The sequence below is a fragment of the Pongo pygmaeus genome, chromosome 15 (genome assembly GCF_028885625.2).
Source record: "Pongo pygmaeus isolate AG05252 chromosome 15, NHGRI_mPonPyg2-v2.0_pri, whole genome shotgun sequence".
Classification (NCBI taxonomy): Eukaryota; Metazoa; Chordata; class Mammalia; order Primates; family Hominidae; genus Pongo; species Pongo pygmaeus.
In genome coordinates, this window is record NC_072388.2 from 67,348,779 (window position 1) to 67,374,162 (window position 25,384).

General features: G+C 42.9%; 1 protein-coding gene across 24 annotated transcripts in view; it reads left to right on the forward strand.

The window, feature by feature from the left end:
* RAD51B (RAD51 paralog B) overlaps positions 1-25,384 on the forward strand; it is a 794,823-nt gene that overhangs the window by 645,812 nt on the left and 123,627 nt on the right. For 19 of the 24 annotated variants that reach the window (XM_063651710.1, XM_054449787.1, XM_054449780.2 and 16 more), the window contains one exon: positions 5,167-5,245. In XM_063651710.1, coding sequence (XP_063507780.1) covers positions 5,167-5,245 — 79 coding nt within the window. Of the gene's footprint in view, positions 1-5,166; positions 5,246-7,952; positions 8,089-10,184; positions 10,724-25,384 lie in introns of those variants that run through there. The other 5 variants (XM_054449776.2, XM_054449778.2, XM_054449782.2 and 2 more) reach the window with 3 other exon arrangements.

A 25,384-nucleotide genomic window follows, 5' to 3' on the forward strand; every position in this document is an offset into this window, starting at 1 on the left:
GTCAGACAATGGTTAGAACTCCCCAGATTTATGGGATGGATGAACATCTGAATCAGCACAGCCTAAATTATCTGCTGGGGGGTTGTCTACTTTGGAAGAGGTTAGTTTATAGTTTGAATGGCAGAAGGGTCATGGGGCATTAATTAATTCAGATCAAAAAAAGGGAGGAATCTATATGTATCCACAAAGATACATGGCAAGCGTCGCTTTTTTTCCTGAAATATACTGGGCTAGAAAGCTAATTTACACTTCCTCTCACTAATATATAATACTACAGAATCTTCAGGTTAGAAAACTCAAAAGCAATATGCATCTTCATATAGTATATAATAGTATATAATACTAGTATATAATATTACAGAATCTTCAGGTTAGAAAACTCATAGTAAAAGCAATATGCATCTTCACATAGTATATACTAGTATATAATACTAGCATATAATATTACAGAATCTTCAGGTTAGAAAACTCATAGTGAAAGCAATATGCATCTTCACATAGTATGTACTAGTGTATAATACTAGCATATAACAAAATCTTCAGGTTAGAAAACTCATAGTAAAAGCAATATGCATCTTCACATAGTGTATACTGGTGTATAATACTAGCATATAACAGAATCTTCAGGTTAGAAAACTCATAGTAAAAGCAATATGCATCTTCACATAGTATATACTAGTATATAATATTATAGAATCTTCAGGTTAAAAAACCCATAGAAAAGCAATATGCATTTTCACTCCAGTCCTCTTACCATGATGTTTGCATTGAAGTGTTTGTGGTCATGGATTGCTTTGGGCCTCCAACCATCTTCTTGTTTGTCATTTTTTCTTTTGAATTTTGGCCCCAGTCCAAACACATTGCATCAGGCATGGTTTCCTGGGTGAGGAGGAGAGCAGGACTATCACCTCCCTTGTTCCACATACTATGTCTCCATTGATATAACCTGAGAACTTGCTAGATTTTTGAGAATTACATCTCACAGCTGACTAATATTGAACTATAGTTAACCAACATTCCATTTTCTGAATGCTGAATCTCATTTTGCCTGTTCCATAATGAATCATTGGTGCTCTGTTCTCAAGGACAAGGCCTTTCATTTAGTTCAATAAAATTGCATCCCAAACAATGTGTAGGATTTGTTCCAACATTCTAACCAAATTGAGATTTGTTTTGATATCATGTTTATCTAATCTAATATATGACCTCTTTCTCTAAATTTTTTGTCTTCTGTTCCTTCCCATCAATTCAACATCTCATCAATGGGTTTAGTTACATGATTCACAAGTCCAAATGTCCCTCTTCAGTGAGATCTCATGATACTCTATTCAAAATTGATGCCCCCACCTCCAATCCAATACACTTCCTATATTCTTTATCTGTTCTTTTCATCCATTGCACATATACTCATCGAATATAACATATTTTATTTATTTTGTACTTCTTATCTTTCTTTAGAATGTAGGCTCTATTAGAGGAGCAATTTTTGTCAGTTCTATTCCTGCTGGATTTCATATTTGTTGTATGGGTGTCACTGAATACATCAGCAATATCATTCAAGTCAGTAAGACCAAGCTATAATTCAGTACATTCTGCTAGAGGTTGCTACCCCTCACCAGGTTACTACTGACCTTTTGGTCACTCACAAGTCCACTTAATGGTATTAGCACCCAGCTCAACTTATCTTCACTTTATCCAGAAGGCTATCAAGAGAGTTTGTCACATTTTTTGCTGAAATCAGATATTTTTTGTTGGTGGTAGCCCTCTGATCTATCAATCTGGAAGTTCTTTTCCGAAGAAAGGAAATGGAATTCATCTGACATAACTTATCACTTCCTTTTTTCTAACTGCACACAGATCATCCTTATGATGACTCCTTTTAAATCCTGCTCCAGAAGGACAGTGCATTAATCAGTGACCTGTCCAAACTCTTTGATTTCCGGCAGGGAGGTCCCTCCAGGTGTGAGATCCTTTTGGCTGGGGTTCAGGGCTTGCTCATAGACTGGCTATTAGGAGGTGCAGTTAGCACCACAGAGTTGGAAGACTTAGGCTCAGATGCCATTCTTGTGTCGCATTGAAATATTACATTCTTTTTTTCTGGGTCTCAGTTTCTGCAATGCATAAAATAAAAATGGTAATATTTTTAAAAATATAGCATGATACTTTATTTATTGCTATTTACACCCTTTTGGTTTCATGTCTAGTTGCTACATACAGACAACAAAGATCTGAGTTTTTTTATATGTTTAGTTTATTTTTACTGCTATTTGATCTAAAGGATTTACGTTTATCTTATCCATTTCCTTTTTTACCACTCTTTCTGGCACAGCTATAGTTTAGGCCCTTATCATCTCATCACTGAATTATTGGAGTCACCTCCTAACTGGCCCCACATCTCCCATCTCTTGCTTCTCCATCTTAGACTCTTCAATCAGGCTAATTGCCTAGAACCTGGCTACTAAAAATGTGGTCTGTGAACCACAGCATCCTTGTCTCTTGGGAGCCTGTTAGAAATGCAGACTCTCTCAGGCTCCACTCAAAACCTACAGAATCAGAATGTGTAGGTCAACAGTACCCACAGGTGATGCAAACCCACATTAAAATCAAGAACCACTGTTTTTTCTTCTACCATGCCATTCCACTTCTAAGGGATACCCTTAAAATTCACATTGAGCCGGGCTGGGCGTGGTGGCTCACGCCTGTAATCCCAGCACTTTGGGAGGCCAAGGCCGGCAGATCACGAGGTCAGGAGATCGAGACCATCCTGGCTAACACAGTGAAACCCTGTCTCCACTAAAAATACAAAAAATTAGCTGGGCGTGGTGGCAGGCGCCTATAGTCCCAGCTACTCAGGAGGCTGAGGCAGGAGAATGGTGTGAAGCCGGGAGGCGGAGCTTGCAGTGAGCCAAGATTGCACCACTGCACTCCAGCCTGGGCGACAGAGCTAGACTCCGTCTCAAAAAAATAAAAAATAAATAAATAAATAAATAAATTCACATTGAACCATCTCCAAACTGTCTCAGGCAGAAAGCGATCTACCTTAATTTTCAAATGAGATATTTTTGACATGGAAGTGTAAATGCCCACCTATATACTTTCTTCTCATTGGTTCTGAGAATGATGAACTAGTTTATCTAAATAACTTTAGAACATTTGTAAAAATTACTGCAACTCAACTGGAGACTTTCTTCTGGTAGAAGCCAAGTGTATTGTTATTTGGTGAGTGAGGGTTAAGGGAACCATATGTGATGGGTTAGTTGGAAATGTTCCTATTATTTATTATGAACTTATTTTGTGTTTGACACAGTGACAGTATTTTGTATACTTAATTTAATCCTCATAATAATGCCACTTAGGAAGGTGTTTTTATCACCATTTTACATGTGGGGAAACTGAGACTTAACAAGTTTAGGTTGTCCAGAGTCACAGTTTTGGTTAGAATTCAGGCTGCACTGTAGTAACAAAGATGTCAAAATACAGTGGTTGAGACAAGTGGCTCTGCCCTGAGAGGACTGGTGACCCCGAGTGGGAGACACTGATGCTCTCTGAAGCCACCCAGCTTCCCTCTCTCATGCTGCCTTGTCATCCCCAGAGTGTTGTCCACACCCATTTGCTTGGATCTGGTTCCTGCCTTGGGAAGAGTGAAAGAGAAAGTGAAGAGCACGCAGTTTTCTTATGAAAACATAATCCAGAAGTTCTACCTGTGATTTGTACTCACATTCTGCTAGTCAAAGCTTGGTCACATAGCCACACCTACTTGCAAAAGAAGCAGAGAAATGTGGAAACTTGGGGAGTTATTTACTAAAGGGAAGAAGGGGAATGGCTGCTAGAGGAAAATTGTAGGCTCTGCCATAGGCTCCTAGCTGATCAGTGGAAGAGCTAGATTCCAAGCCTATGACTAAAACCTGTGATCTTTTCATCACATTTTTCCACCACTTCTCATAGTTGACAGCAAATATTTGTTGAATTGAGATAGGCCAAGATATTATATATAAGCCTTTTGATTATTTGAAATTGTTTCTTCTTTCTCTCTTGCCTCCCTGATTACCTACATGGTTCAGAGTTCAAACTGTCTTTGTTTCTGATAATGTTGTTTTAATGTGTAAAACAGGAAACTGATAATAATCTTCCTTCAGTAGAAATCCTATAATAAAATAATCCACCAAGTATTAGAGGTTCTGTAGAACTATGTGAGATGTGATAATGGCTTAATGATACTGATTTTTTTAAATGATCAAATAACCATCTCCTTTAAAGTAAGTGTTGTCTTAGGAAAATGCCATTGCTGAAAACATTTTTTGATATTTTGGCTGGTATATCAGTTAACTCTTGCTGCACTAATGCTTCATGACTCCACTACCAAAATCTCAGAGGCATATAGTGATATTTAACTTGTGTATCTGTGGGTCTCTAGGGGTCAACTCTTTAGCCTGAGCCTTCCTGGCCAGCTCTGTTTCAGGTATCTATTGCCCTCCTTCTGAGATAGCAGACTAGCATGGACATATTTTTCTCTGACGATGGCACAAACGTTAAGAGAACAACTAGAAATACTTGAGGCTTTTTGAGGCCTTGGCTGGGAACTGGCACAACCTGTGTCGTGCCACCTGGCAAGTCATATACCCAAACCCACAATCAAGGGCCATGGGAAATGTTCTACACCTTAAGTAAGAGAAAATGTAGTCACGTAGTAAAGGGTTTGGTGAAGGACCAGGGCCAACAAAGAAACCTTCAATTGCTTTGCCTTTTGCAAGCTATTTTGAATATTTGCAGTGATAGTAAATCTTTTAAAGGTACCTTTGAATTTTTTTAGTAAAACAGCTAAGTTTATAAATAAAATTAGAGAATCAAGCTAGGTTTATTTTTGGGCAGAAAGGTAGCTATTTAAGCATGTGTTATAAAATAATGAGACTTATTTCTAGAAGAATTGATTCAAGAATATGGCATTTGATGACAGAATAGTTGGAATAAGTGTACAACCTTTTAAGGTGCCCACTTTGAAAGGATAACACTCATTTAAACATTGGGTTATAAAATTTTTTTTTTAAAAAATAAGCCTTGTGACTTACAGTCCTGTGTTGCCACTTTGTCTCAAAGTGGGAAGGGGAGTGAATAGAGGCCCATCCCTGATCCTTTGACTAACCCTAGAAAAATGTGCTTTATGTGCAGATTCTTATTGCCAAGTCCCCTCTGGCTCCCTTCACCTCATTTGTCTACACCATCGAGGAGGAAGGCCTGGTTCTTCAAGGTAAGATCCTTGGATTAAGCCATTTCTTTAAGCTTATGCTCAGTGCTGCCCATTGCTAGTGGTAATTACTGCTATGGTTCTGATAGAAGCTAGCTCCAGACAGAATCAAAAGCCAAGATGCATTGGCCAGTGATATGTCTCCTAATGAGAGCAAGAGAGTGACAGTTGTGGCAAGAATTTGACAGAGAAGATTGAGGTAGGGCTGAAGGAGACCTACAGAATTTCCTAACAGAATGAGACAAACAAAACATGAGGATCAAACCAAGAAAGCTCGGAATTGCTACCACCCCATTCCTCTTTGCAGATCCTATGGCATGAAGTGGGCAATGGTTCTGACACCAGTGTGGAGGTGAGGAGCCAATGCTGCCCCAGAGCCTTCTTGCTTAACAAGCTAAAGAACCATCTGGGTTGGCAGCCTCTGGGGCACAATGTCATGGCTCCATGAGCCCTACTTCCCTGACTCCTTCTGGTTATCTTGTTTCCTTTTCCTGTCCTGTCCTGACATGGTCTTCCTTCTGGGGACCAGACCTTTAGGACCTGCACCTTGTGACATGAGCCCAGGACTTAGAAGGAGCTGAGTTCTTGCTTAGGGTAGAGCACCCTGAGGCCACGTCCTGGAACTCACTGATCTACAATGGTGGTTCATTCTCAGATGCTAGATACGCCGGTGGTTAGGAAAGGCACCCGATTACAGGTCTTTCCAGAAAACAATTAACATGAAGGGGTAAATTCAAGCACTGTTAGAAGAGTCAGCCTACAAGGTCAGATGTACAAAACTGCTTTGTGGTTGAGGAAGGATCCGCACAGAAGTGCTCAGGATACACATCTGTCCCCTGCTGTCAGGCAGGAGACCCCACCCACAGAGATGCTTAGGTGAATATCTGGCCTGACCCTAGAGGAGCATATTGTCACTGCTGTCCATGGGAGAAGTCCTGCCCTGAAGGATTTATAAGTTAAATATTTTTCCCAGGTTTATGAAACAGGGCAGTCCCTGTAATTTCCCCATGGAGACACAATGCAGTGCAAAGACCTAGCAGGGATTATGTAGGGCAGGCTGGAGAGTTCATGCATCTAACTAAGGAAAAGGCTGCAGCCTTCCCTTTCCTTCCCCTTCTAAAATGTCTGCTTCTTAATGGACTCACAAAGCAGCATGTTTGTTTGGTGCAGCTGAGCTCCACAGCGGGGACTCTCAGGTCCACGAAATTTGGGGTGAGAACTACGACCTTTGGCTCTTAGCCTTTGACTTATGCTATCCAAGTTCCTTGGTAAATATTTTTTTTTACAATTGCAAATAGTGTTTTCTGACAAAGGAGCAGAGATTTTAAGACCAGATTAAGCAAAGCAAACAGCAGGCCTCTTTGTTACATACTCTCTAAGGGTGTATAACTAATAAGCAATCAGAAAGCTGGACTTTTATTTACCCAGTACACAGGGTGGCATTCAGCTCTTCATTTTTAGAGGCCTTCTTAAAAGATTAAAAGTATAGTAAGTAGCAAATTTCGATGAAGATTTCAAGAAATTCTATGGAAGATTACAAGATAATTTCAGGAGGAAAAAAGTTTGTTCTGCTCAGATGACGTGTGTGAAGAGGCTTGATGTGATACACGCACCCTGATCACTAGGCATTTTGTTAAATAGCATTTCTAAGCCTGGTCAAATTTGCATAACTTTTGGGATAACATTTGTGAGAAGAAGAGTCACTGAGTTGCCTCTCTGATGCTCATTGCTAAGATCATGATTTTAAGAGGGAAGAGAAAGTTATTTAGAGAAAGTAGAGCCTGGAAATACAATGAATTGGTAGAGGTTAAAAAACTGCAAGGAATGACTTTTCGAAAAAGTTGGAAAACTGGAGAAAGTGGATCACTAAAGGAGGCTGACCTGGAGCTGTGTCTAGGAAAGAGAAAATTTCAGGAAAATGTCTTATAATTCAAGAACAACAACCAGTAAATAAAATGCTTGGTTAGGAGACCTCAGAACCTCAACTGGTTGCTTTCTAAGTTGTTTTCTCTATCCCACTCCCCCAAGCTACACATCCCTCTCTGAGGTTTCCCAGAAGCAGTGGAATACCTCTGCTTTTACCAGCAATGCCCCTGAAAACAAACCTCTTGGCACGCCCTGCCTTCTTGCTGTGTGCTCCCAAAGACTTTGGGAAAACAAAAAATGCAGGTCCCCAGAAAATGCAGGCCCCTCATTTACTAGAAAGAACCTTTGGATTTTACCTTCAGCTTTGGTATAATCTTGAGAAAATCTCTGGGCCTTGATTTTATCAGCTGGAAAATGAAAACATTAACCTTGATTCAAGACTTTGAAAACTGTCGTAACCCATTGATGGGTCATGAAGTGAAATTGATAAATCACAAGCAGCATTTGAAAACAGAGAGAGAGGGAAGACAGAAGAAAGAGAGAAGAAAAAATATCAGATTATATCACACATATTGTATCATTTCATAAAATATTTCTTGTGTGATTGTGTGTTTGTGAATGTCCACACACATTATGAGTTTGTGTGGGGGCCGCAGCATAAAACGTTTTTCTTACGTGGATTGTTGTAACCATCCTGCGGGATATCTAACAGCCTTGTCACATCAGCTTTGTCCGATCCTCCTAGGAGAGGATGTACTCATCATTCCCTTAGCTCAGCCCAGTTGTACCCTTGAGATCTCCACATACTGTAACATCAAAGCTAATTTTTCCCCCTTCTTACCAGATGACCAAACTAAAAGACACCTGCACGATTCCCCAGGTTTAAAGCAAAGAAACCCTTGGTCCTGGGTGGAAAACTTGGAAAGGTACCATCAGTCAAGGCCAAGTAGCTTTCCTTACATGAGGAGCTGCACTGGCAGGTGAGCCCCGAGTTGGTGTGGAGGTTGGCACCTGGAGCTCTGGGTGGGATGTGCAGCCCATGTCCAGGGACTTAGAGACAGACAGGGCACCTCCTGTGCTGCCAACTAGAAGGGAGGCCGCCAGCCACTGTGGCCGACATTCGGTCTTCAGTAGAGCCGCCTGGATGGTGGAAACAAGCCAACCACACCGGCTACCCGTGGGGGTAGGGAATGATCCCTTAGTGCCTTTTATCCCTTAGCAAGCCCCAAGATGCCTACTGGCCTGCTAGCCCGGAGATTTTATAATACCTGAAGAACTCCTGAGTGCTCAAGCAGAGGGAGGGAATAAAAGGTGAGGGCAGAATTGGATTTACCAGCTCCACAGGCCATTTCCCTCACCGGTTCTCAAGGATTAGGATGCTGAGAACAGTCAGCAACTGGGGGCCTTCTACCCTTCCCTCCCCTTTGTTCACTGGGATGGGAAGGACAATAAAGCGGCAGGCTGGAGAGACTGAGGGGTTGGTTAGAGATTTCTCAGGCTGCTTTTTGAAACACTTGAAGGAGCCGGTCCATGCTATTGTTGTAGTAAAATAGAAAGCGGAACTATTCTCCTTTTGCAAAAAAAAAAAAAAAAAAAAAGAAGAAAAAGTAAATGAAAGAACCCCCCTCCTCCCAGCATCTTCAGGAGGCCTCAACTCAGGCCATTAACATGGTAATACCATCCTGTTTGCATCTCCTTTGTCTGTCCAGCGTTTGTCTGGGATCCTGGCCTCTGGATGCTGGAAATACTTAGGCCCCAAAGGAGAGGGAGCTTACAGCCACCAATTTCCTGAGGGTTTGGACTCTGAGAGGAAGCTAGATCCCAGGCAGAGAGAGAGTTGAGCCTCTCTGTGCAATGAAGTGGGAAAGGTGGGGGTAGGAGGGGATCTCATGGATCCATTTTTCCTTTGGTCCCCAGAGTTCACCATGCAAGTCTCAGTGCCCACTAAGTGAAAAAGCTCAGCAGTTTGGCTAGCCTCTTAGAGTGATGCTCTGGTGTGCTGGGGCCTAGTGGAGAGGGAAGAGCAGGAGTTGGTTCTGGGAATCAGCTTTAATGGTGTGTGCCCACAGAAGCACCTGGCAGCAGAAAGGAAAGGGAGTTTACAGTGAGCTCCAGGTTGGCCCATGTCTCCTCTGGTCATGTCCTTTGTTCCCTTAGCAAGCCCCAAATGTTGTGCCACCCAGAACACAGCTGGGACTCAAGGCCAAGAATAAAGATTCTGTCACTGAAAGCAGCTGGGCTGTGTTGCTGGCGCTGCAGGAGGCCTAGAGGAAAACCCAGGTCCCAGCTCTCCGGGAGCCCTCCTAGTTTTCAGTTGCCTCATAGGCACAAACACCTGCGGACTTGGTGAAACAGAACCTAAGGAAGGGGAGGTCCAGGGGAATGAAGGGTTGATCTAGCACAGCCTCCCCTTTACTCCTTTCCTCAGGGATCTGGGGAGGATTTGTAAAAGAGAAGCCAGATTGTTTGGAACAGGACAGAAGATAGTGGCTTAGTTCCTCAGTAAGACAGAAGTGTGTTTTTTATATCATTTTTGCAAAATCAAACTCAGGTATGACAGGTTGAATTTGGATCCTGGGGCTGTCGTCTATTAGTGTAGGTTTGAATGAGCAGCATAAACCATGGAGCGGGAGCTGGGGAGACCAGGGCACCCTGAGACAGGTCTGGAGAAGGTGCTGGAGATGAAATTAGTTTCCCGTATCTCCAACCACTTGGCATAGGGTGGCAGAAGAAAACAGAAAACAAAGCAACAGCGATTTTTTTTAGAGCTGGAAAGCTATGTGCCTCATCTTTCTTGCTTTGCTTTTGCAATCAAGAACGGTTTGATCACCTTTTGAAATGTATCAGGAAAGGCATTAATCTCTTCTGTTTGTTCCCTTGTCACAAACTTGCATTAAGTTTTCCCACCCCATTTTTTTAGTCACTGAGCCAACTAGATGATTTATTGAAAAAAATTTCCCCCAAATACCACCAGTTGAGTTCATCAAGATTTCAGTTTGAATCAGTAACCCATCAAAATGTTTTATGCTGCTGGACTCAAAGTGACCCAGAAGATTCTCAATTTATTTCCATCCAGGTACAGAGGTGTCTGCATGGTAAATACCACCTCCGCACCTGGCACAGCCTGGCATTCTTGTGGGAGCCTGGGCAAAGAGCCCTGGAACTCAATGGAGCAAAGAGAATGAACTCCTCTCCCAGAGGTCATGGAGAAGAAGGCAAAGCAGGCCTGTCACATTGTCCCCAGCCTGCCAGGTGCCACTGCAGCCTCGGAAAGTTTGTCTAGGCCAAGGCGCTGTCCTTTGCTGCTTCTGCCTGCCTCTTAGTGTGGGACCTCCCGGGGAGTTGAGAAAGGAGAGGAAGGACTCCTATCTGCTCAGTTCTTTTCTCCCCTGTGCACATTCACTTTACATCCCCTCCCTCCATGACATCTTCTCACACAGGATCTCTGCTTTGTTTACTTTTTTTTTTTCTGGCAATTAGCCTTGAAGAGAGATTTTACAATATTGGGAAATATTTTATAATATATGAAAAAATATTTTAAATACAGAACAGTACAGAAAATCATAAAAGAAAACAGGTGAATCTAACACCCCAAATAAACAAATACTAAAATATTGTCCCGTTTGTTTCAGATTTTTTTTTTTTATTTACAGGAATGAAACTTGACAAACTTTAGGACACCTTTGTACCTATTCCTGGTCCATTCCCTCCTTATCCCACATTCCTCCACAAAAGTGGAAACTCTCCAGAGTTTGGTCTACATCTTTCCTCTCCATTCTAAAAACTTTTCTACATATATGTGAATCCACACATAGTATAATGATTGATTTTGAGTGCATTCTGAAATTTGCATAAATGGTTTATTGTACATGATTTCACAACTCGCTTTTGTTGCTTAACACTGTTTTTGTAATATAGCCATGTGATACACAGGTCACATGATACACAGGCCATGTGATACACAGGTCACATTCTTTCACCTTAGATATCCACATCCATTCAGTGCGTGAATGTACCACGTGCTACCCACTCCCCTACTTATGGAAATTTGATTATTTGTAACAATTTTATTACCTGTGTTTCTTGATGTTTAGGTATGAGAGTTTCACTAGGTATATATAAAAAATGGAATGGCTGGTCAGAGTATCTGCACGTTTCCATTTTTACTATATCTTCCCAAATTGCTCTCCAAAGACTTTTACCAATTTATACTCGTTCTGGAGATAGTAGACCAATTTCTCTGCAGCCTCGTATAATCTTAAGTTTGTTGTCATCTTTCCACAGGCAGTCTTCTCATGCCTTCTTTAGGGATGCACCGCACTCTAGCCTGAGTGACAGAGCAAAACCCCATCTGTCTCTCTCTTAAAAAAATTCTTCATTTCCCTAAAGTTAACTATATAATACTTCCCAGAAAGCGAGCTTTTAATCTCATCCATCACCCTGATTCTCACTTGAGGAAACTGAGTTCCAGAAAGGTAAAGTAATGTTCACTGCCTCAAAATTGGGTTTGTAGCCCTTTCTAAGCCCTCAGCCTGGGCTCCTAAGATTTTAGAAAATCTGAAGTGGGTTTGGGCCCTCTCATCTTCCATCATGGAAGCCCCTGTGGCAACTTACCTCTCAGGCTTCATGAGCCTCTGTTGAGATACTTCAGGCCTGTCCTGAAATTTGAATCTGGAAATTCTAAGCTAAAATGGATTGGTCATACTGATACAATAATCCTTCAATGAAGTCCCTGAGTGCAGTTCGATTATAAGTTTGGCCAGGTGTAACTATAACCTAAACTAACAGTGGTATACATGATAGAGATGTACTGCTTCCTCATGTAATGCCGAGGAGGAATGCAGTCCAGAGCTGGTTTAGCAGCTTAGCTCTACATGTCTATCGAAGAGCCCAGGCCATTGACTTTTTGCTCTGTCACACCTAGGATGTTGCTGTTACCATGATCCAGAATGGTTCAGCATCATGCCCTCCATCCCAGTAGCAGGATGTGCATGAGATAGAGAATGGTGGTGGGAGGGAAAGCATCCCCCTTCCCTTAAGGACATTAACCAGAAGTTATACACATTATTTCTGTTCATATGATGTTGGCCAGTCTGTAAATATATGATCAGAAAGGCTAAAAATGTAGTCATTAATCTGGGTGGCCATATACTCAGCTAAATTTTGGGAGTTCTGTTATCATGAGAAAAGAAAACGAATATTCGGTGACACAGCCCTTTCTGAGGAGCCCAGTTGCAGAGATGAGGTGCAATAGTACAGACTTAAGGGCTGGGCTTGTTGCATAATAGAGTTATACTCTTCAAATGCAGCATAAATATTGTATGTATTGAAAAGTGCCATCAGGACCCTCTTTGGTTCCAGACTCTAAAGCAGAAGAGAAAGGGTATCACTTCACCAAGGATCAGCACCCAAAAATCTTGTTCTGCCCACCCAAAACAGAATCTCCTTCAGGAAGGAAATTTAGTATGTATTTTGCTTTTATGCAGTATCCAAGTAAGAAATTTCAGTGAGAGCTACTATTGCTTATAGCACAAGGCAGGGCATGAACTTGGGTCCAAAGTCATAGACCAAACACTTTTTTTTTTTTCCAAAATGTTTTTTCCTGTCTCTACTTTTTAAAAAAAATATGAAACAAAATATCAGTTGGAATAACGTTATAGAGAAAAACTTTATTCCAAGGCCTGGACTATAGTTAGACTGGATTTACATTCCTCTTTTAGAACCTGGAAGCCACTGGCTATCTTTGCAGAGTTAACAATTTGCATTTGCAAAAATGGCCAGGTAACAGTACCAAAATATGTTAAATCAATTCAGGTTGTTGATTTTCTTTGAAAGTCTCTTCCAAAGAACTTCATGTTCTTTCTGGAATATGATTTAAGCTGCATTTCAGTGAGTTCAGTTCAGCAAATATTTGTTGAGCATCTATTGTTCACAAAGCATGGTGCTCAGGGGTCAAGGGATATAAGGCTGAAAAAAAAAAAAAGATCCCTTCCTTTTAGTAGCCCAGAATCTAGTTAGGAGAGATGTAGTTAAATAAGTTTAATCAAAAGCAAGCTGTGATACCTACTACCAAGGTTCAAACAGTGGAATATAGAATGATAAGGGGAGTAGACTTATTCCAAGTAGGATGACTGAGGTAGGTTCCTGAGAGTACGTGGGACTTGGACTGGATTTCAGCTTGTGAATACTGACAAAAACCGCATTCCATTGTCTCTTGACAGAAGCCAATTTCTTTTGCTATTTGAGGATAGATTCAGGGACACTGGGGAATGCTGATTAGTTCCATCACTAATGCTGATTAGTGGTGAATGTTGAATCATGCTGACTAATGTGTTCTAAATGGATTGACTCAACAATAAAGGGAACGTTGAGAGTCAAGAGTTCAGATCCTGAATTTCACCGATGAAGTATAAAGCATTTCGCCACTTAGTGCTTAATTTTTTTGTCAATTAAAATGTGCTCGTGGGTGAGAATCCAATAAGTCATCTTGACCCATGAGGGCTTTACAAACTTCAAGGATAACAGACAGCTTAACAGCAACTACCAGGACAGGCTTATGCAACCTTGGGTTATTCATAGTGCACACAGAGTCAGAACACCCATCACATGCTGCTCGCCAGCCATGCGAAACTTCTGTTTCCTCACACATGCCATGAGAACTGACAAACAGTGCACTGAACTCACAAAACCCGACAAATAGAGGAGCTTTTGAAAAATCTTCCTATCTACCTACTGGGGTGTCTGTGTCTTTCTACAACAAATGTCGCCACAGAACTAAGGGCTTGCATTGCAGACACAGCTCTTTCTCTCTTTTGACATCTCCCCAGCTAGACTGCTTGAGAACCTGGCCTTCCATGTCCAGATGTTTACTGAATTCTGAAGGCCTCCCAGAGAGCCCAGGTTCTTTTGTTGCTCTCCAAATCATTTCCCACAGAGGCTGACCGATGTCCTGAAGGAGCCCTTCAATAGGGAGGATAAATGAAGGCAGATGAAGACATGACCCCCTGAGGCTTGCCCACATCCACTCGAACAAAGGGTGTGAGGCACAACCTTGTAAGGAGTGTTTTGGTCAGCCGCGTCCCTATGCGAGGCCAAGTCTCCCCCACAGGGCTGCTTTCAATGGCTACCATCATAGTGGAAGTACTGGGCATTTGTTAAGGACTGTGGTGTGCTAGGTATAGCACAAAACATCTAAATCATGGTTCCCTGCCTTTGTGAGGGCTTCCTCGCTACAGATGGCAGCTGGCTTTCTCAGGGGAAACTTGGGGGTCATAGAGAAAGCTGAAGAGGGTGCTTGCTTCTGTGGATGACCTCTTCCCACCCAGTGCAGCGACACTCCCCTTTTGTCTATAGCTATCCTTAGTCAAGCCAGGGCTGCGGGACCCTAACCCACACTTCCGCTGTGTTTCTGGATCTCTGGTTTGTGAGGCCAGGTGGCTCTGTGGGCAATAGGTGTGAAAGAGGACTGCTGCTGGAGGAAAGTTCCATTTAGGTTGCTGGTGGGAAGTTAGTGCATTTCATAACAATTTTTTTTTCAAACTTTCTCTCCTTTTTTTTTTTTTTTTTTTTTCTCCTTTAGGCCTACAGAGGCCATAGGGATACTGTGACCTTTGTCTAGAGTTGATGGGGGTGTGATTTGTGAAATAAAACAGGACCGTACTGCTTGGAAGAAGGAAACGGAAGCTGACATAATGGGGATTAATTAGTTGATTGCTGTTGAGATGGTAACAGATTTGCTCCTAAACCATTGAGCTAGCGATTTCAGACCTAGCAGGGAAGGTGAAGATGAAGAAGCCTTTGTTCAGGTCTCTAGATGTGTAGGGCTGAGGGCTTTGCCGCCATGGGATGTCAACAGCCATAATAATAATTTGCACTTATATAGCACCTTTCAATCAGGCACCTCAAAGCGGTTTAACCACATTAATTAATTAAAGCCCACAATCCCCCTGGGGAGAGGAGGAGGATGACTAACAAGATTTGTAATTACAGGAGGGAACATTTCCGAATAAAGTATTGTCTACCAAATAAAAAGAGTGGGTGTAAAGGAATTGGGGTCTCCAAATAGTAACTGATTCAGAAATGAAATCATGGAATGATGTGGGAGGCTGGGGGCGGGCATGGGCAAGGGGGTCGACTTTGTGTCAGAGGGAGGTCGATGGGCTCAGAATTCACTGACAGGTTCAGATCCAGCCGAGAAGTGGAGCATGTATGGTATTAGTGGCATTTGAAGGTCATTAGTGGCATAACTATTGTAGTGTAAATTCAAGTTTCATTGGTATATTGTGTATAGCCCTGCAGAACAAAGACTGAGACTCATGCAGTATTTAATAAAGGATGAAATGATTTCTTTGGATTTAAAGCCCAAAGCTGGGCCAGTCAATTAGCAAATAACTCAATTGGTGACCCATAGGATAATTTAGTCGTTTCCAGTAGAACACCCAGCCTACACGCTCCTACTGCCATGAGGCTCTGATTGAAGCATCAGGCTGGGTTCAGGGCAAGGTCTGGGGGCTTTAGCCCCTTCGAAGCCAGGCATTAAATCTTCCCAGCCTTTGGCCTTGTGACCTATCTTACCCAGGTTGTTAGTGACCTCAAGCTGTCCTCTGTAGAATCACTTTGTACCTGCTCCTCCATCAGAGATTTTTAGTGCATTGAGGGCTAGAATCAAGTCTCATCCTATTTCATGTCTCCTATGAGTGCCCAGCAGAGTGCTGTGCACCAAGTAGGTGCAGATTGATGAAGATTGATGAAGAACAACTGAGTCCTTTAACGACTCAGTATTTGTTGAGCACATACCAAGTGCTCAGGTAAAGCTTGAAAACAAAGCTCAGTGTGTGCCTGCCCTCCAAAAATGTACTCCAAGGAATGGGAAAAGACTTACAAACTATTAACTATAATATAAAGCAGAATCACATCCAAGCCCCGGGCAGCAAGGGCAATAGGAAGAGCATCTTATTCAGCTGGAGTGAATCAGGGAAGGTACTGGTGTGCTGCACATGGGAAGGCAAGAAGGATTTGGGTAGACCTGGAAGAGGCAGAGCAGGCAGATGTCCCAGGCTGTGACCATGTGTCTCCCTCTGAGTGAGGTACATTTTGAGAACTTGGGATGTTCAATAGAATGTTGGTGAAAACCAAGGTGAGTTTTCGCATTTAATCAGGAAATGTACATTTCCTGTGGATTCTTATGACATGAATTGGTTAATTTCAAACATCAAGGGACTATTTGAGAAGTTGGAGGTGGGGTTCAGGATACACTACACCAAAATCCGGCACCTTGGCCTTGAAAAAACAGCAGAGGCAGGAAGGCCATTGTCACCTTCCCCTCACTCCTCCTCTCCTGAAGCAGGTTGTAAAATGTTCATTCCTGAAGTGTTCACTCTCTACCCAGAGGAAAGGAATGTCCTTATCTCTGAAGACACAGGGACAGAGAAGAATCTGAACAAACAGGCCTTGCTAAATTTCCCCCAGTTTATTCCCATTAGATCATACTCTTTAGTCCTCCAATCATACTTCTGCCTGACTATCTACTCTTCATCAAACTTAAGCATAAACATACACAGATTTCCCTGGTTTGGGGGGTGGTCTTTCTTCTTTTTTTTTTTTTTTTTGCCAGAGTCTCACTCTGTCTCCCAGTCTGGAGTACAGCAGTGCAATCATAGCTCACTGCAGCCTCAACCTCCCAGGCTCAAGCGATACTCCAACCTCAGCCTCCCAAGTAGCTGGGACCACAGATGGGCATCACCACACCTGGCTAATTTTTTATTTTTTGTAGAGACAGAGTCTCTACTGTGTTGCCCAGGCTGGTCTTGAACTCCGGGCTCAAGTGATCCTCCAGGCTCAAGCCACCTTCCCAGCTTAGCCTCCTAAAGTTCTGGGATTACAGGCATGAGCCACCGCACCCAGCCAGGTCTTCATTTCTAAAGGTTCTCATGTCACATAAAACTTACGTTAAATAAATTTTTATGCTTTTCTCTTGTAAATCTTGTTGTTGTTGTTGTTATTGTTGTTTGAGATGGAGTCTTGGTCTGTCACCCAGGTTGGAGTGCAGTGGCATGATCTTGGCCCACTGCAACCTCTGCCTCCCAGGTTCAAGCAATTCTCCTGCCTCAGCCTCCCATGTAGCCAGGATTACAGACATGTGCCACCATGCCCAGTTAACTTTTGTACTTTTTTTTAGTAGAGATGGAGTTTCACCATGTTGGCCAGGCTGGTCTCGAACTCCTGCCCTCAGGAGATCTGCCCTCCTCGGCCTCCCAAAGTGCTGGGATTACAGGTGTGAGCCCGGCCTTCTCTTGTAAATCTGTCTTTTGTTATGGGGGCCTTGGCCATGAGCCTTGTGATGGGTTCATGCAAGATATTACTTTTTCTCCCCTACAGTTTCTGGTGCCCAGTATGGGGTGACTGAGACACCCCACTCATTCTGGATGTTGCAGATGAGATCCTGGGGCAACTGACAAAAAGCTGGAAAAATTAGAATTCTTATCAAAGTCAGCTCTCCCAGATCTCTGTCTGTAGTGCTTGGTCGAGAGAGAAGGTAGAAATTTCTCCGTCTGTAGTGCTTGGTCGAGAGAGAAGGTAGAAATTTCTCCTTGTCCCTTCCTTCCCAAATTCAGATTAGCAGGAAAAGAAAAATGTCTATATGTGACTCTCTGACTAAATCTGTCTTTAAGGTACTTGTTTGTCATTGATCCTTTCCCTCCCAGGGACTGCTGTCTCTTTCCTTGTTTGTCTCAATTTCTGTCCTGATAACTCGGTTTGATTTTCTCCCTGTTGGGGCATACAAGCTGTCTTGAGTTCCCCAACCAACTTCAGGGGAGAGAACTCAAGAATACGGCTGGACAGAAATGTGGGTTGCACCCTATTTCCAGCTATCCTACCAACTATTGCCAGCTCTTGGGGGGTTTATTTGTATCTTTCTTTTGACTCTCTTTGGGGGTGGTTCTGGATTTGGGAGGGCTGCACTCTCTTTTGAGAACCCCTTCTTAGTCCATGGTGAAGTCATAAAAGGCTCTTTGGTTTGGGTTGAGTCACTTAGTAGGTACTTTCAGTTTAAAAGAAGAAAAAGGTAAATGTATATGTTTTTCTCTTGTTAATCTGTGTTTTCTTATAGCGCTCTCAGCCACGAACCTTGAGATAGGTGAGGAAAATAGATTACTTTTCCTCCCTTACATTGAGCAAGATGCTGTCTGTTCTCTGCAACTCCTAATTGTTCTCTCTTCACTTCCATTGTCTGCCAAGAAAAAAAAAATGCTACATTGTTCACACATTAAAATGGATCACTCAAAAGTGTCTGAAAAAAGCAAGAGGAAGACATCCTAATCCCAAATGTCACAAATTAAGTGGCTCCTCCTTGAAACTACCTTTTTGACCCCAAGAAATACTAAGAGAGTGCCCTATACCCAGTGTTTGACAAACCAATACAGTACTTTCCTGCCCAAGGCCCCCCAGGCCTTCACCACAAACCATGCTGCAGGGACAGGATGTAAGCACTGCCTCTGATATGGAGCACTTGGCTGCGTGTCTGACACACACTTTACATTTCTCTAATGTAATTTCTCTAATTACAATTTCTCTAATGCTTCTAGTAATCTTACAGGTAGAATTTTGTATTATTCCTTCTCTACAGATGAGGAACTGAAGCAAGAGAGGTTCAGTCTGTCACTGGAAAGGATGAAATGTGGATTTGAACTCAGGCAGTTCTACTCTCTTTTCTCTCTCATCGCTTGCCCTGTAATATTTCTGTTCACAACTCTTATTCATCCTCAGTTCACTAAAGTACTCAGCACAATACTACACACACAATAGTAAAGAACTCAGTGAATATTTTCTAAATAAAAGAATCACCAGGAACAATGCTAGTAGTTTGATCTTCTACTCTGGGCAGTGATGCTCAGAATATAGTAGAGGTTCCATCACTGCCTTCTCCTGTCACCATTTTTAAGGATCAGGAGACATGCACAGGAAAGCTGCCCCAGGAAATGTTCACAGGAAAGAAGGACACAGGTAGCATTTTTCCCTGTGAGCTGATAATCTGCCAAGCTGGTACCACCCATGAGATGCTAGTGTGGCATCTTGTATCATTAATTACTTTTACTGAAAGTAATTAATGATGCAATTCAGAGATATTTTAGGGGTGTGTGTGTGTGTGTGTGTGTGTGTGTGTATCAAAGTTCAACTTTGTCTCCCTAATCCTGCTAGCCTTCTGGCTATTCTATTAAGGTATTGCAGTCCTGGTGAAGATTCAGAAATGTGTGGTCCCTGTCAGCCTACAGGGTGAACATTTTGGATTAACCCAGAGAGCCTTGAACTCTGTGCATAATGTCTTTTAGGTTGTGTGTTGTGAACAAAGCAAAATGACTGCTCAGAGACAGGGTTGTAAAAGTTTGTCCAGCAAAACCAGGATTGCCAAATGAGAATTCTGGAAAGGGAGGATAAGGATTAGGTAATGGGAGAAAAGTGAGTGAAGGCAAGGAGAAGTGCAAAATATCTGATTCTAGCCTAAAAACTGGTCTTGGAACCATTTGGAAGGGTCATTTTTTCCAAGTTTTATTTTCAATATCATCACCATCACTTTTATCCTGTGGCTGTGAAAGGACTTTCTTCATTCCACTCCAGAATTCAAAGAGGCTTCTTTTGCACAAATGGAGGGAAGGCACTCACCACACTTCTCAGCCAAACATCCTAAGTGTGAGAGAAAACACACTGCCTACTTCTGAACTTCAGTGAGGTCCGGGTTCAGATGGAACACATATTTTCCAAAACTCCAAATAGATCTGGGAGGAGAAGAAACCAATAAATCACTAGACATAAGTCAGGACACATTTGGTTTTTTTTCCCTATCAAACAGTCCCCCCAAATCTCAGTGACTTGCAAAATCCATGCATGTCTGAGACTCTCCAGACAAGCTCTCCATGTGTGACTCAATATTGCACTTCAGTATCAACATGCACTGCCACAGTTGCCACAGTAGGGGAAGGGAGAGGTGGATGGGGGAGAGAGAGAGAGAAGAAAGTAAGAAAGAAAGACAGAGATTGAGCACTGATAATTAAGTCCTTCCCTCAAAAAATGATATACATGCCTTCCACCCGCCAGGCCATGCAGCCATGCAGCCACTCCTAACTTCCAGGAGGCAGGAAGGTAGCACTTCTTCCATGTTCTGAAGGAAAGGGGAACTGGATATTGGCGAACACCCGTGACGTTTGGCATGCACAGCTACACCCAGTGGGCTTGAAATGTCTCCTTCTTCCATATTCACGCTTATATATACCTTTCCCTCAGATTACCTGGCATACATCAAAGATTTATGGGGTAGTGTTAAGGAAGACCAAACAGTTTTGCAGCCTATTTTAGTCCACAGGTGACCTTTTGAAATAGAGGGGTAGCCAGGAAAGACCAGTTAACTCTGGGTACTTTTCCTCTAGAGCTTTCGGACACAAGTAACTCTGGGAAGGGATAGTGGGTTCAAGGGAGCCATGGCCTGATTTCAGTGACACATTTAAGATAGAACAACTAGTTTGAGTGACCCCAGACCATCACGCCTTGTGTGAAATGACTTTTGGAAATGTGCCCTTCCATTTCCATTCTGCCACTTGTTGCCAGACATGATGCACGTTCCTTCAAAGCCCTGTGACTTTTCCAGAAAGCAGCTCTCCCTGCAAGAGAGAAACTTTCCCTTATTATTCTTTCAATAATGAATTCCTGCTCTGAATGGGCTGCCTCCATGTGTTTTCAGTCAAGTGCTGATGGCAGCCTTGCCTGGGGGCATTTCCAAAGCTGAGGACATAAGAGATGAAGGAGGTCTCATATTGACAAGAGCTGCTTTTGGTTTTCCTTCCAGTTTAGCCCTCCTGAGCCTTGATATGGGAGATAACAAATGATTCATCAGTTCTTATTGGTGAACCAACATGACCACCACACCTCTTTGCTCCTTTCAACCAATGAAAAAATCATGGTTTTAAAGCGTTCCTCAGAGAGATTTGTGAACCTGGATTTTGGTGACTTAACAGGGATTTAACTTTCTCAGACCAAACCAATATTTTGTAGATGCCAAGACTTCCTTTCTTCAGGTCTCAAACATAGACTTCGCGTACCCTGAGGTGATAAGAACAAAGGAGAAATTAGGTCACACTATTTCCTGCCTAAAACCTAATCTCAAGTACACAAGCTGCTTCCAAGTAAGCTGTGGTGGTAGGCCATGTTTGCTGAGAGCCAGCCGACTCACTCTCCCTAAAGCAAATGTCTTCAGACAATAATTCAGCTTTCAACCTACCTACATGAAACTTGTACAAACTTTTAGTTATAGTTGGGCTATTTTCTTTTTTTTTTTTTCTTTCTTTTTTTTTTTTTTTTTGAGACAGAGTTTTGCTCTGTTGCCCAGGCTGGAGTGCAGTGGCGCGATCTCGGCTCACTGCAACCTCCGCCTCCCGGGTTCACCTTATTCTCCTGCCTCAGCCTCCCGAGTAGCTGGGACTACAGGCGCCCGCCACCACGCCCGGCTAATTTTTTGTATTTTTAGTAGAGACGGAGTTTCACCGTGTTAGCCAGGACGGTCTCGATCTCCTGACCTCGTGATCCACCTGCCTCAGCCTCCCAAAGTGCTGGGATTACAGGCGTGAGCCACCGCGCCCGGCCCAGTTGGGCTATTTTCATTGGGAAGAGGAGTCTCAATTATCTCCGGTAAAAGGGGACACATACTGTTAAGGATATAGGTGGTGCAGAATTGGAAAGCCTTCTGGAGGGGAGGCAGCCCTGGGAATTCATTATCCTGGGGTCTCTGCTTTTCTCTACATGTCTGCCCAGGGCTACTCTCACTCTCCCAGCAGATTGTGTCCTGCATACTATAGTTTATTTACTCAAAACTTCAGTTTGCACATGGCTCACCCTGTGTTTCTCCCTTAGCCTTTCAACTTCAGTTCCCATTGGCTTTTTTCCTTGGTTAAAATTCTGAAGAGAGAATCTGATTAGCTCGGACTTATCTTAGTGTTTTGTCTCAGACAACATCATTGGTCACTAGCTAACCAAACCCTTGTTGGCTAAGGAAGTCGCTGAAAACATGGCTGCCCAAGCAGCAGGAGGTGTGGGGAGGCCAGCTTTTTGTAGAGGGGCTGTGAGCGGGCAAGACAGTGATGAACTCCAGGGCATGCTTTACACCCTCTAGCTGGACTACTGCAAGCATACTCATTCCCACTTGCTTCTTGCTCATAACTGTAGACCTGGTCCTCTTACACCCTCACAGCCTAGGCATCTCCTTTCACTGCTCACCTCCAGCCCCTGACTCCAGGACCTTACTTCTCACCCTGTTAAAGTGCCCAGTCACAGAGGTATAGGACTAGTGAGTGGGAAGGAAGAGCTGTTGAGATTTATTTAAGAACATACAGAAGATTGGGGAAGGTGTGTAATGAAAAGATGAATGAAAATAAAATCCCTCTCTCAGCTAAAGAAAACTGTGTTCCCACCATGGGACCCAGCTACCTTTCCTCCTTCCACCAGTCTTTGGAGTTACTTCCTTTTCCCAAAAAACAGACATTAGCAGAAGCAAGAGGAACTTCCATTGAGGAACCCTGACCAAGCAAGTGGGAAGATATTCCCTCTTCATTAACCCCCAAGGTCTTCTCTGCCCCCTGCAAGGATCCCTTGTCCCTATCCCTGATCCTTGCCTTTCTCCAGCCCCCACCCTCAGGTCTTGTAAAGTCCAGATTCTTAACTAAGAAGTCCCAAATAACTTTCAAACTAAGATTTTAAAACACAAGTGAAGGACTCGGTTTGGATCAAGTTTTTGCCAGTTGTGTTTTCAGTGCCCAAAACTCTTTATTGGAAGTTATTCACAAATCTTCATGATGGTTTTTGGACGACTAGTCGTGTGTGGTGTTTCCCTATTTCAAATGAGTCAGAGAAATTGTGCTTTATATGAATTCATGCATCAACCAGAGGATTAGGGGGAAATCACAATTAGGAATTGTGATAGTATGCTTTACCATTTATTCATTAGATACCATTACTTTTGTACCTCATCAGATGGCTAAAAGCCAACCCAAACCAAATGCATTCAAATTTCAGTCTGCCCATATTATTTTTAGTGGACGTGAGTCTAGGAGTGAAGGAGAGGCTGGTCTAAATGTGTTTCCTTGCCCTTTATTGAGCTCCGAGTATGTCAAAGGTGATTAAATCATCGGTCAAAGTTTGTCCTGTGACTGACACTTTTATCTAGTGACTAGAATTGCAACATTTCCGTAGGAGCCTATGATAGTGTTTCCAAACCTGCTACTGTGGGGTTCTAGTCAGTTCCTCCGGAGCACCTCCAGATCCCTGCCCATTCTATTTAGAATCGGAGGTTTAAGTCTATTGCCACTGGCTGTCCTCTGGGGCCCGGAAACCTATATGGGGTTTGTCCAGCCTCTCATCCCAACGCCATCGTCCAAACCCCACAGTCATTACCAATCTAACAGCTTGAAAGTTGATACAAAGATGAAGCAGAAGCCAGTATGGCTTTCTCCCAGTTCTCTATGCCCTTCCGGAGTTAATCAACAACCACCTATCTTTGTGTCAATAATGTAAGCCTCTCTAGCTAGAATACCTGGTGAAAAGCTGGAGGAAAGCTTAAAATGAAGCAAATTTTGCAGTGATTATTCTGACCCTCACTGTTTAAGTTGGACTCAGGATCTCCAAACAAAAACTGCTTGTTAAACCCAAATAGCTGGATGAACCTTAAGCCACCTTGGGTTTTGCTAATATTTTTCATGCCCACACCTCACCTCCAAAGTCTGTAAACTTTGAGCATCAACTCCCCATTTCAAGCACACAGGGTTTAGTGAGATGGCCTGAGTTCATCTCCCTGGTAGAATTCTTTAGTGGCATCTCCTCATCCCTTTCCCACCCTCAAAGCCCATCCTGATGGTGCGGTCACACCACTGGAGAAACCATAGACCTTCTTAACTGGGATTACCAACACCTTCTCTTAGTACCTATTCACATGACCTTGGATGTTAGGTGACTGCCTGTTCAGGGAAAGTGGGGAGGGTGAAAGGGAGTGAAAAGGCAGAGGGCGCATGGACAGCAGTTCCTTGCTGTATTCGTCTGCTCAGGCTGCATAAAAGAATACCACAAACTGCATGGCTTAAAGATCAGAAATGTATTTTCTCACAGTTCTGGAGACTGGAAATCCACAATCCAGGCTCCAGCAGGTTTGGTTTCTCCGGAGGCCTCTCCCCTTGGCTTGCAGGTGGACATCATCTCTCTGTGTCCTCACATGGCTTGTTCTCTGTGTATGAGCTCCTAGTGTCTCATTCACTTCTTACAAAGACACTAGTTCTATTGGATTAGAACTGTATCTTCTTGCTTTTTATTTTCTGTATGTCCATTGTATGTTTTTTGGTTTGAGGTCACCATGAGGCTAGGACCTCATATTTATGACCTTGTTTAACCTTAATTACATCCTTTTATTTTATTTTCGGTTGCTGACCATGATGTGCAATTCATTACTTTTTTTTTTTTTTTTTTTTTTTTGAGTTAAGTCTCACTCTGTTGCCCAGGCTGGGGTGCAGTGGCACAATCTTGACTCACTGCAGTCTCCACCTCCCAGGTTCAAGCAATTCTCCTGCCTCAGCCTCCCGAGTAGCTGGGACTACAAGCATGTGCCACCACACCTGGTTAATTTTTGTATTTTTAGTAGAGACGGGGCTTCGCCATGTTAGCCAGGCTGGTCTTGAACTCCTGACCAGAGGTAATCTGCGTGACTGGGCCTCTCAAAGTGTTGGATTACAGGTGTGAGCCACCACGCCTGGTCATTAATTACCTTCTTTTAAAGGCCGTATCTCCAAATACAATCTCATTGGAGGTTAGCACTTCACATATGAATTTTGAGGGGACACAGGTCAGTTCATAACACCTACCATAACTGTTTTCCTCACAGAACATCCCTTATCCTCTGATCTTGCCCTTCTTATCTGATTGGGAAAAAAGTAGATGCTGGCCAAGAAATGCAAGTATGACTATACAGTTTGAGAATTGCTAAGCTAGGTGGGGAGGGTGCATGAGACAGGAAGAATGAAAATGTGGGTGGATGGATACATGAATGGATGGTTATTACATGGAAAGACAAATGAATGAATAAATGGCTTTGGCAGTGTGTTGATGGCGCTAGGACAGAAATTACATTCTGTTTCTTCAGGGTTTGTCTTTTTTTTTTTTTTTTCAATAATACAGGGGTTACAAACTCAAATGTCCATGGTAGACAGGTAAAAAGAGTTGCAAAAAGAGGCCAGGTGCAATAATATGCAG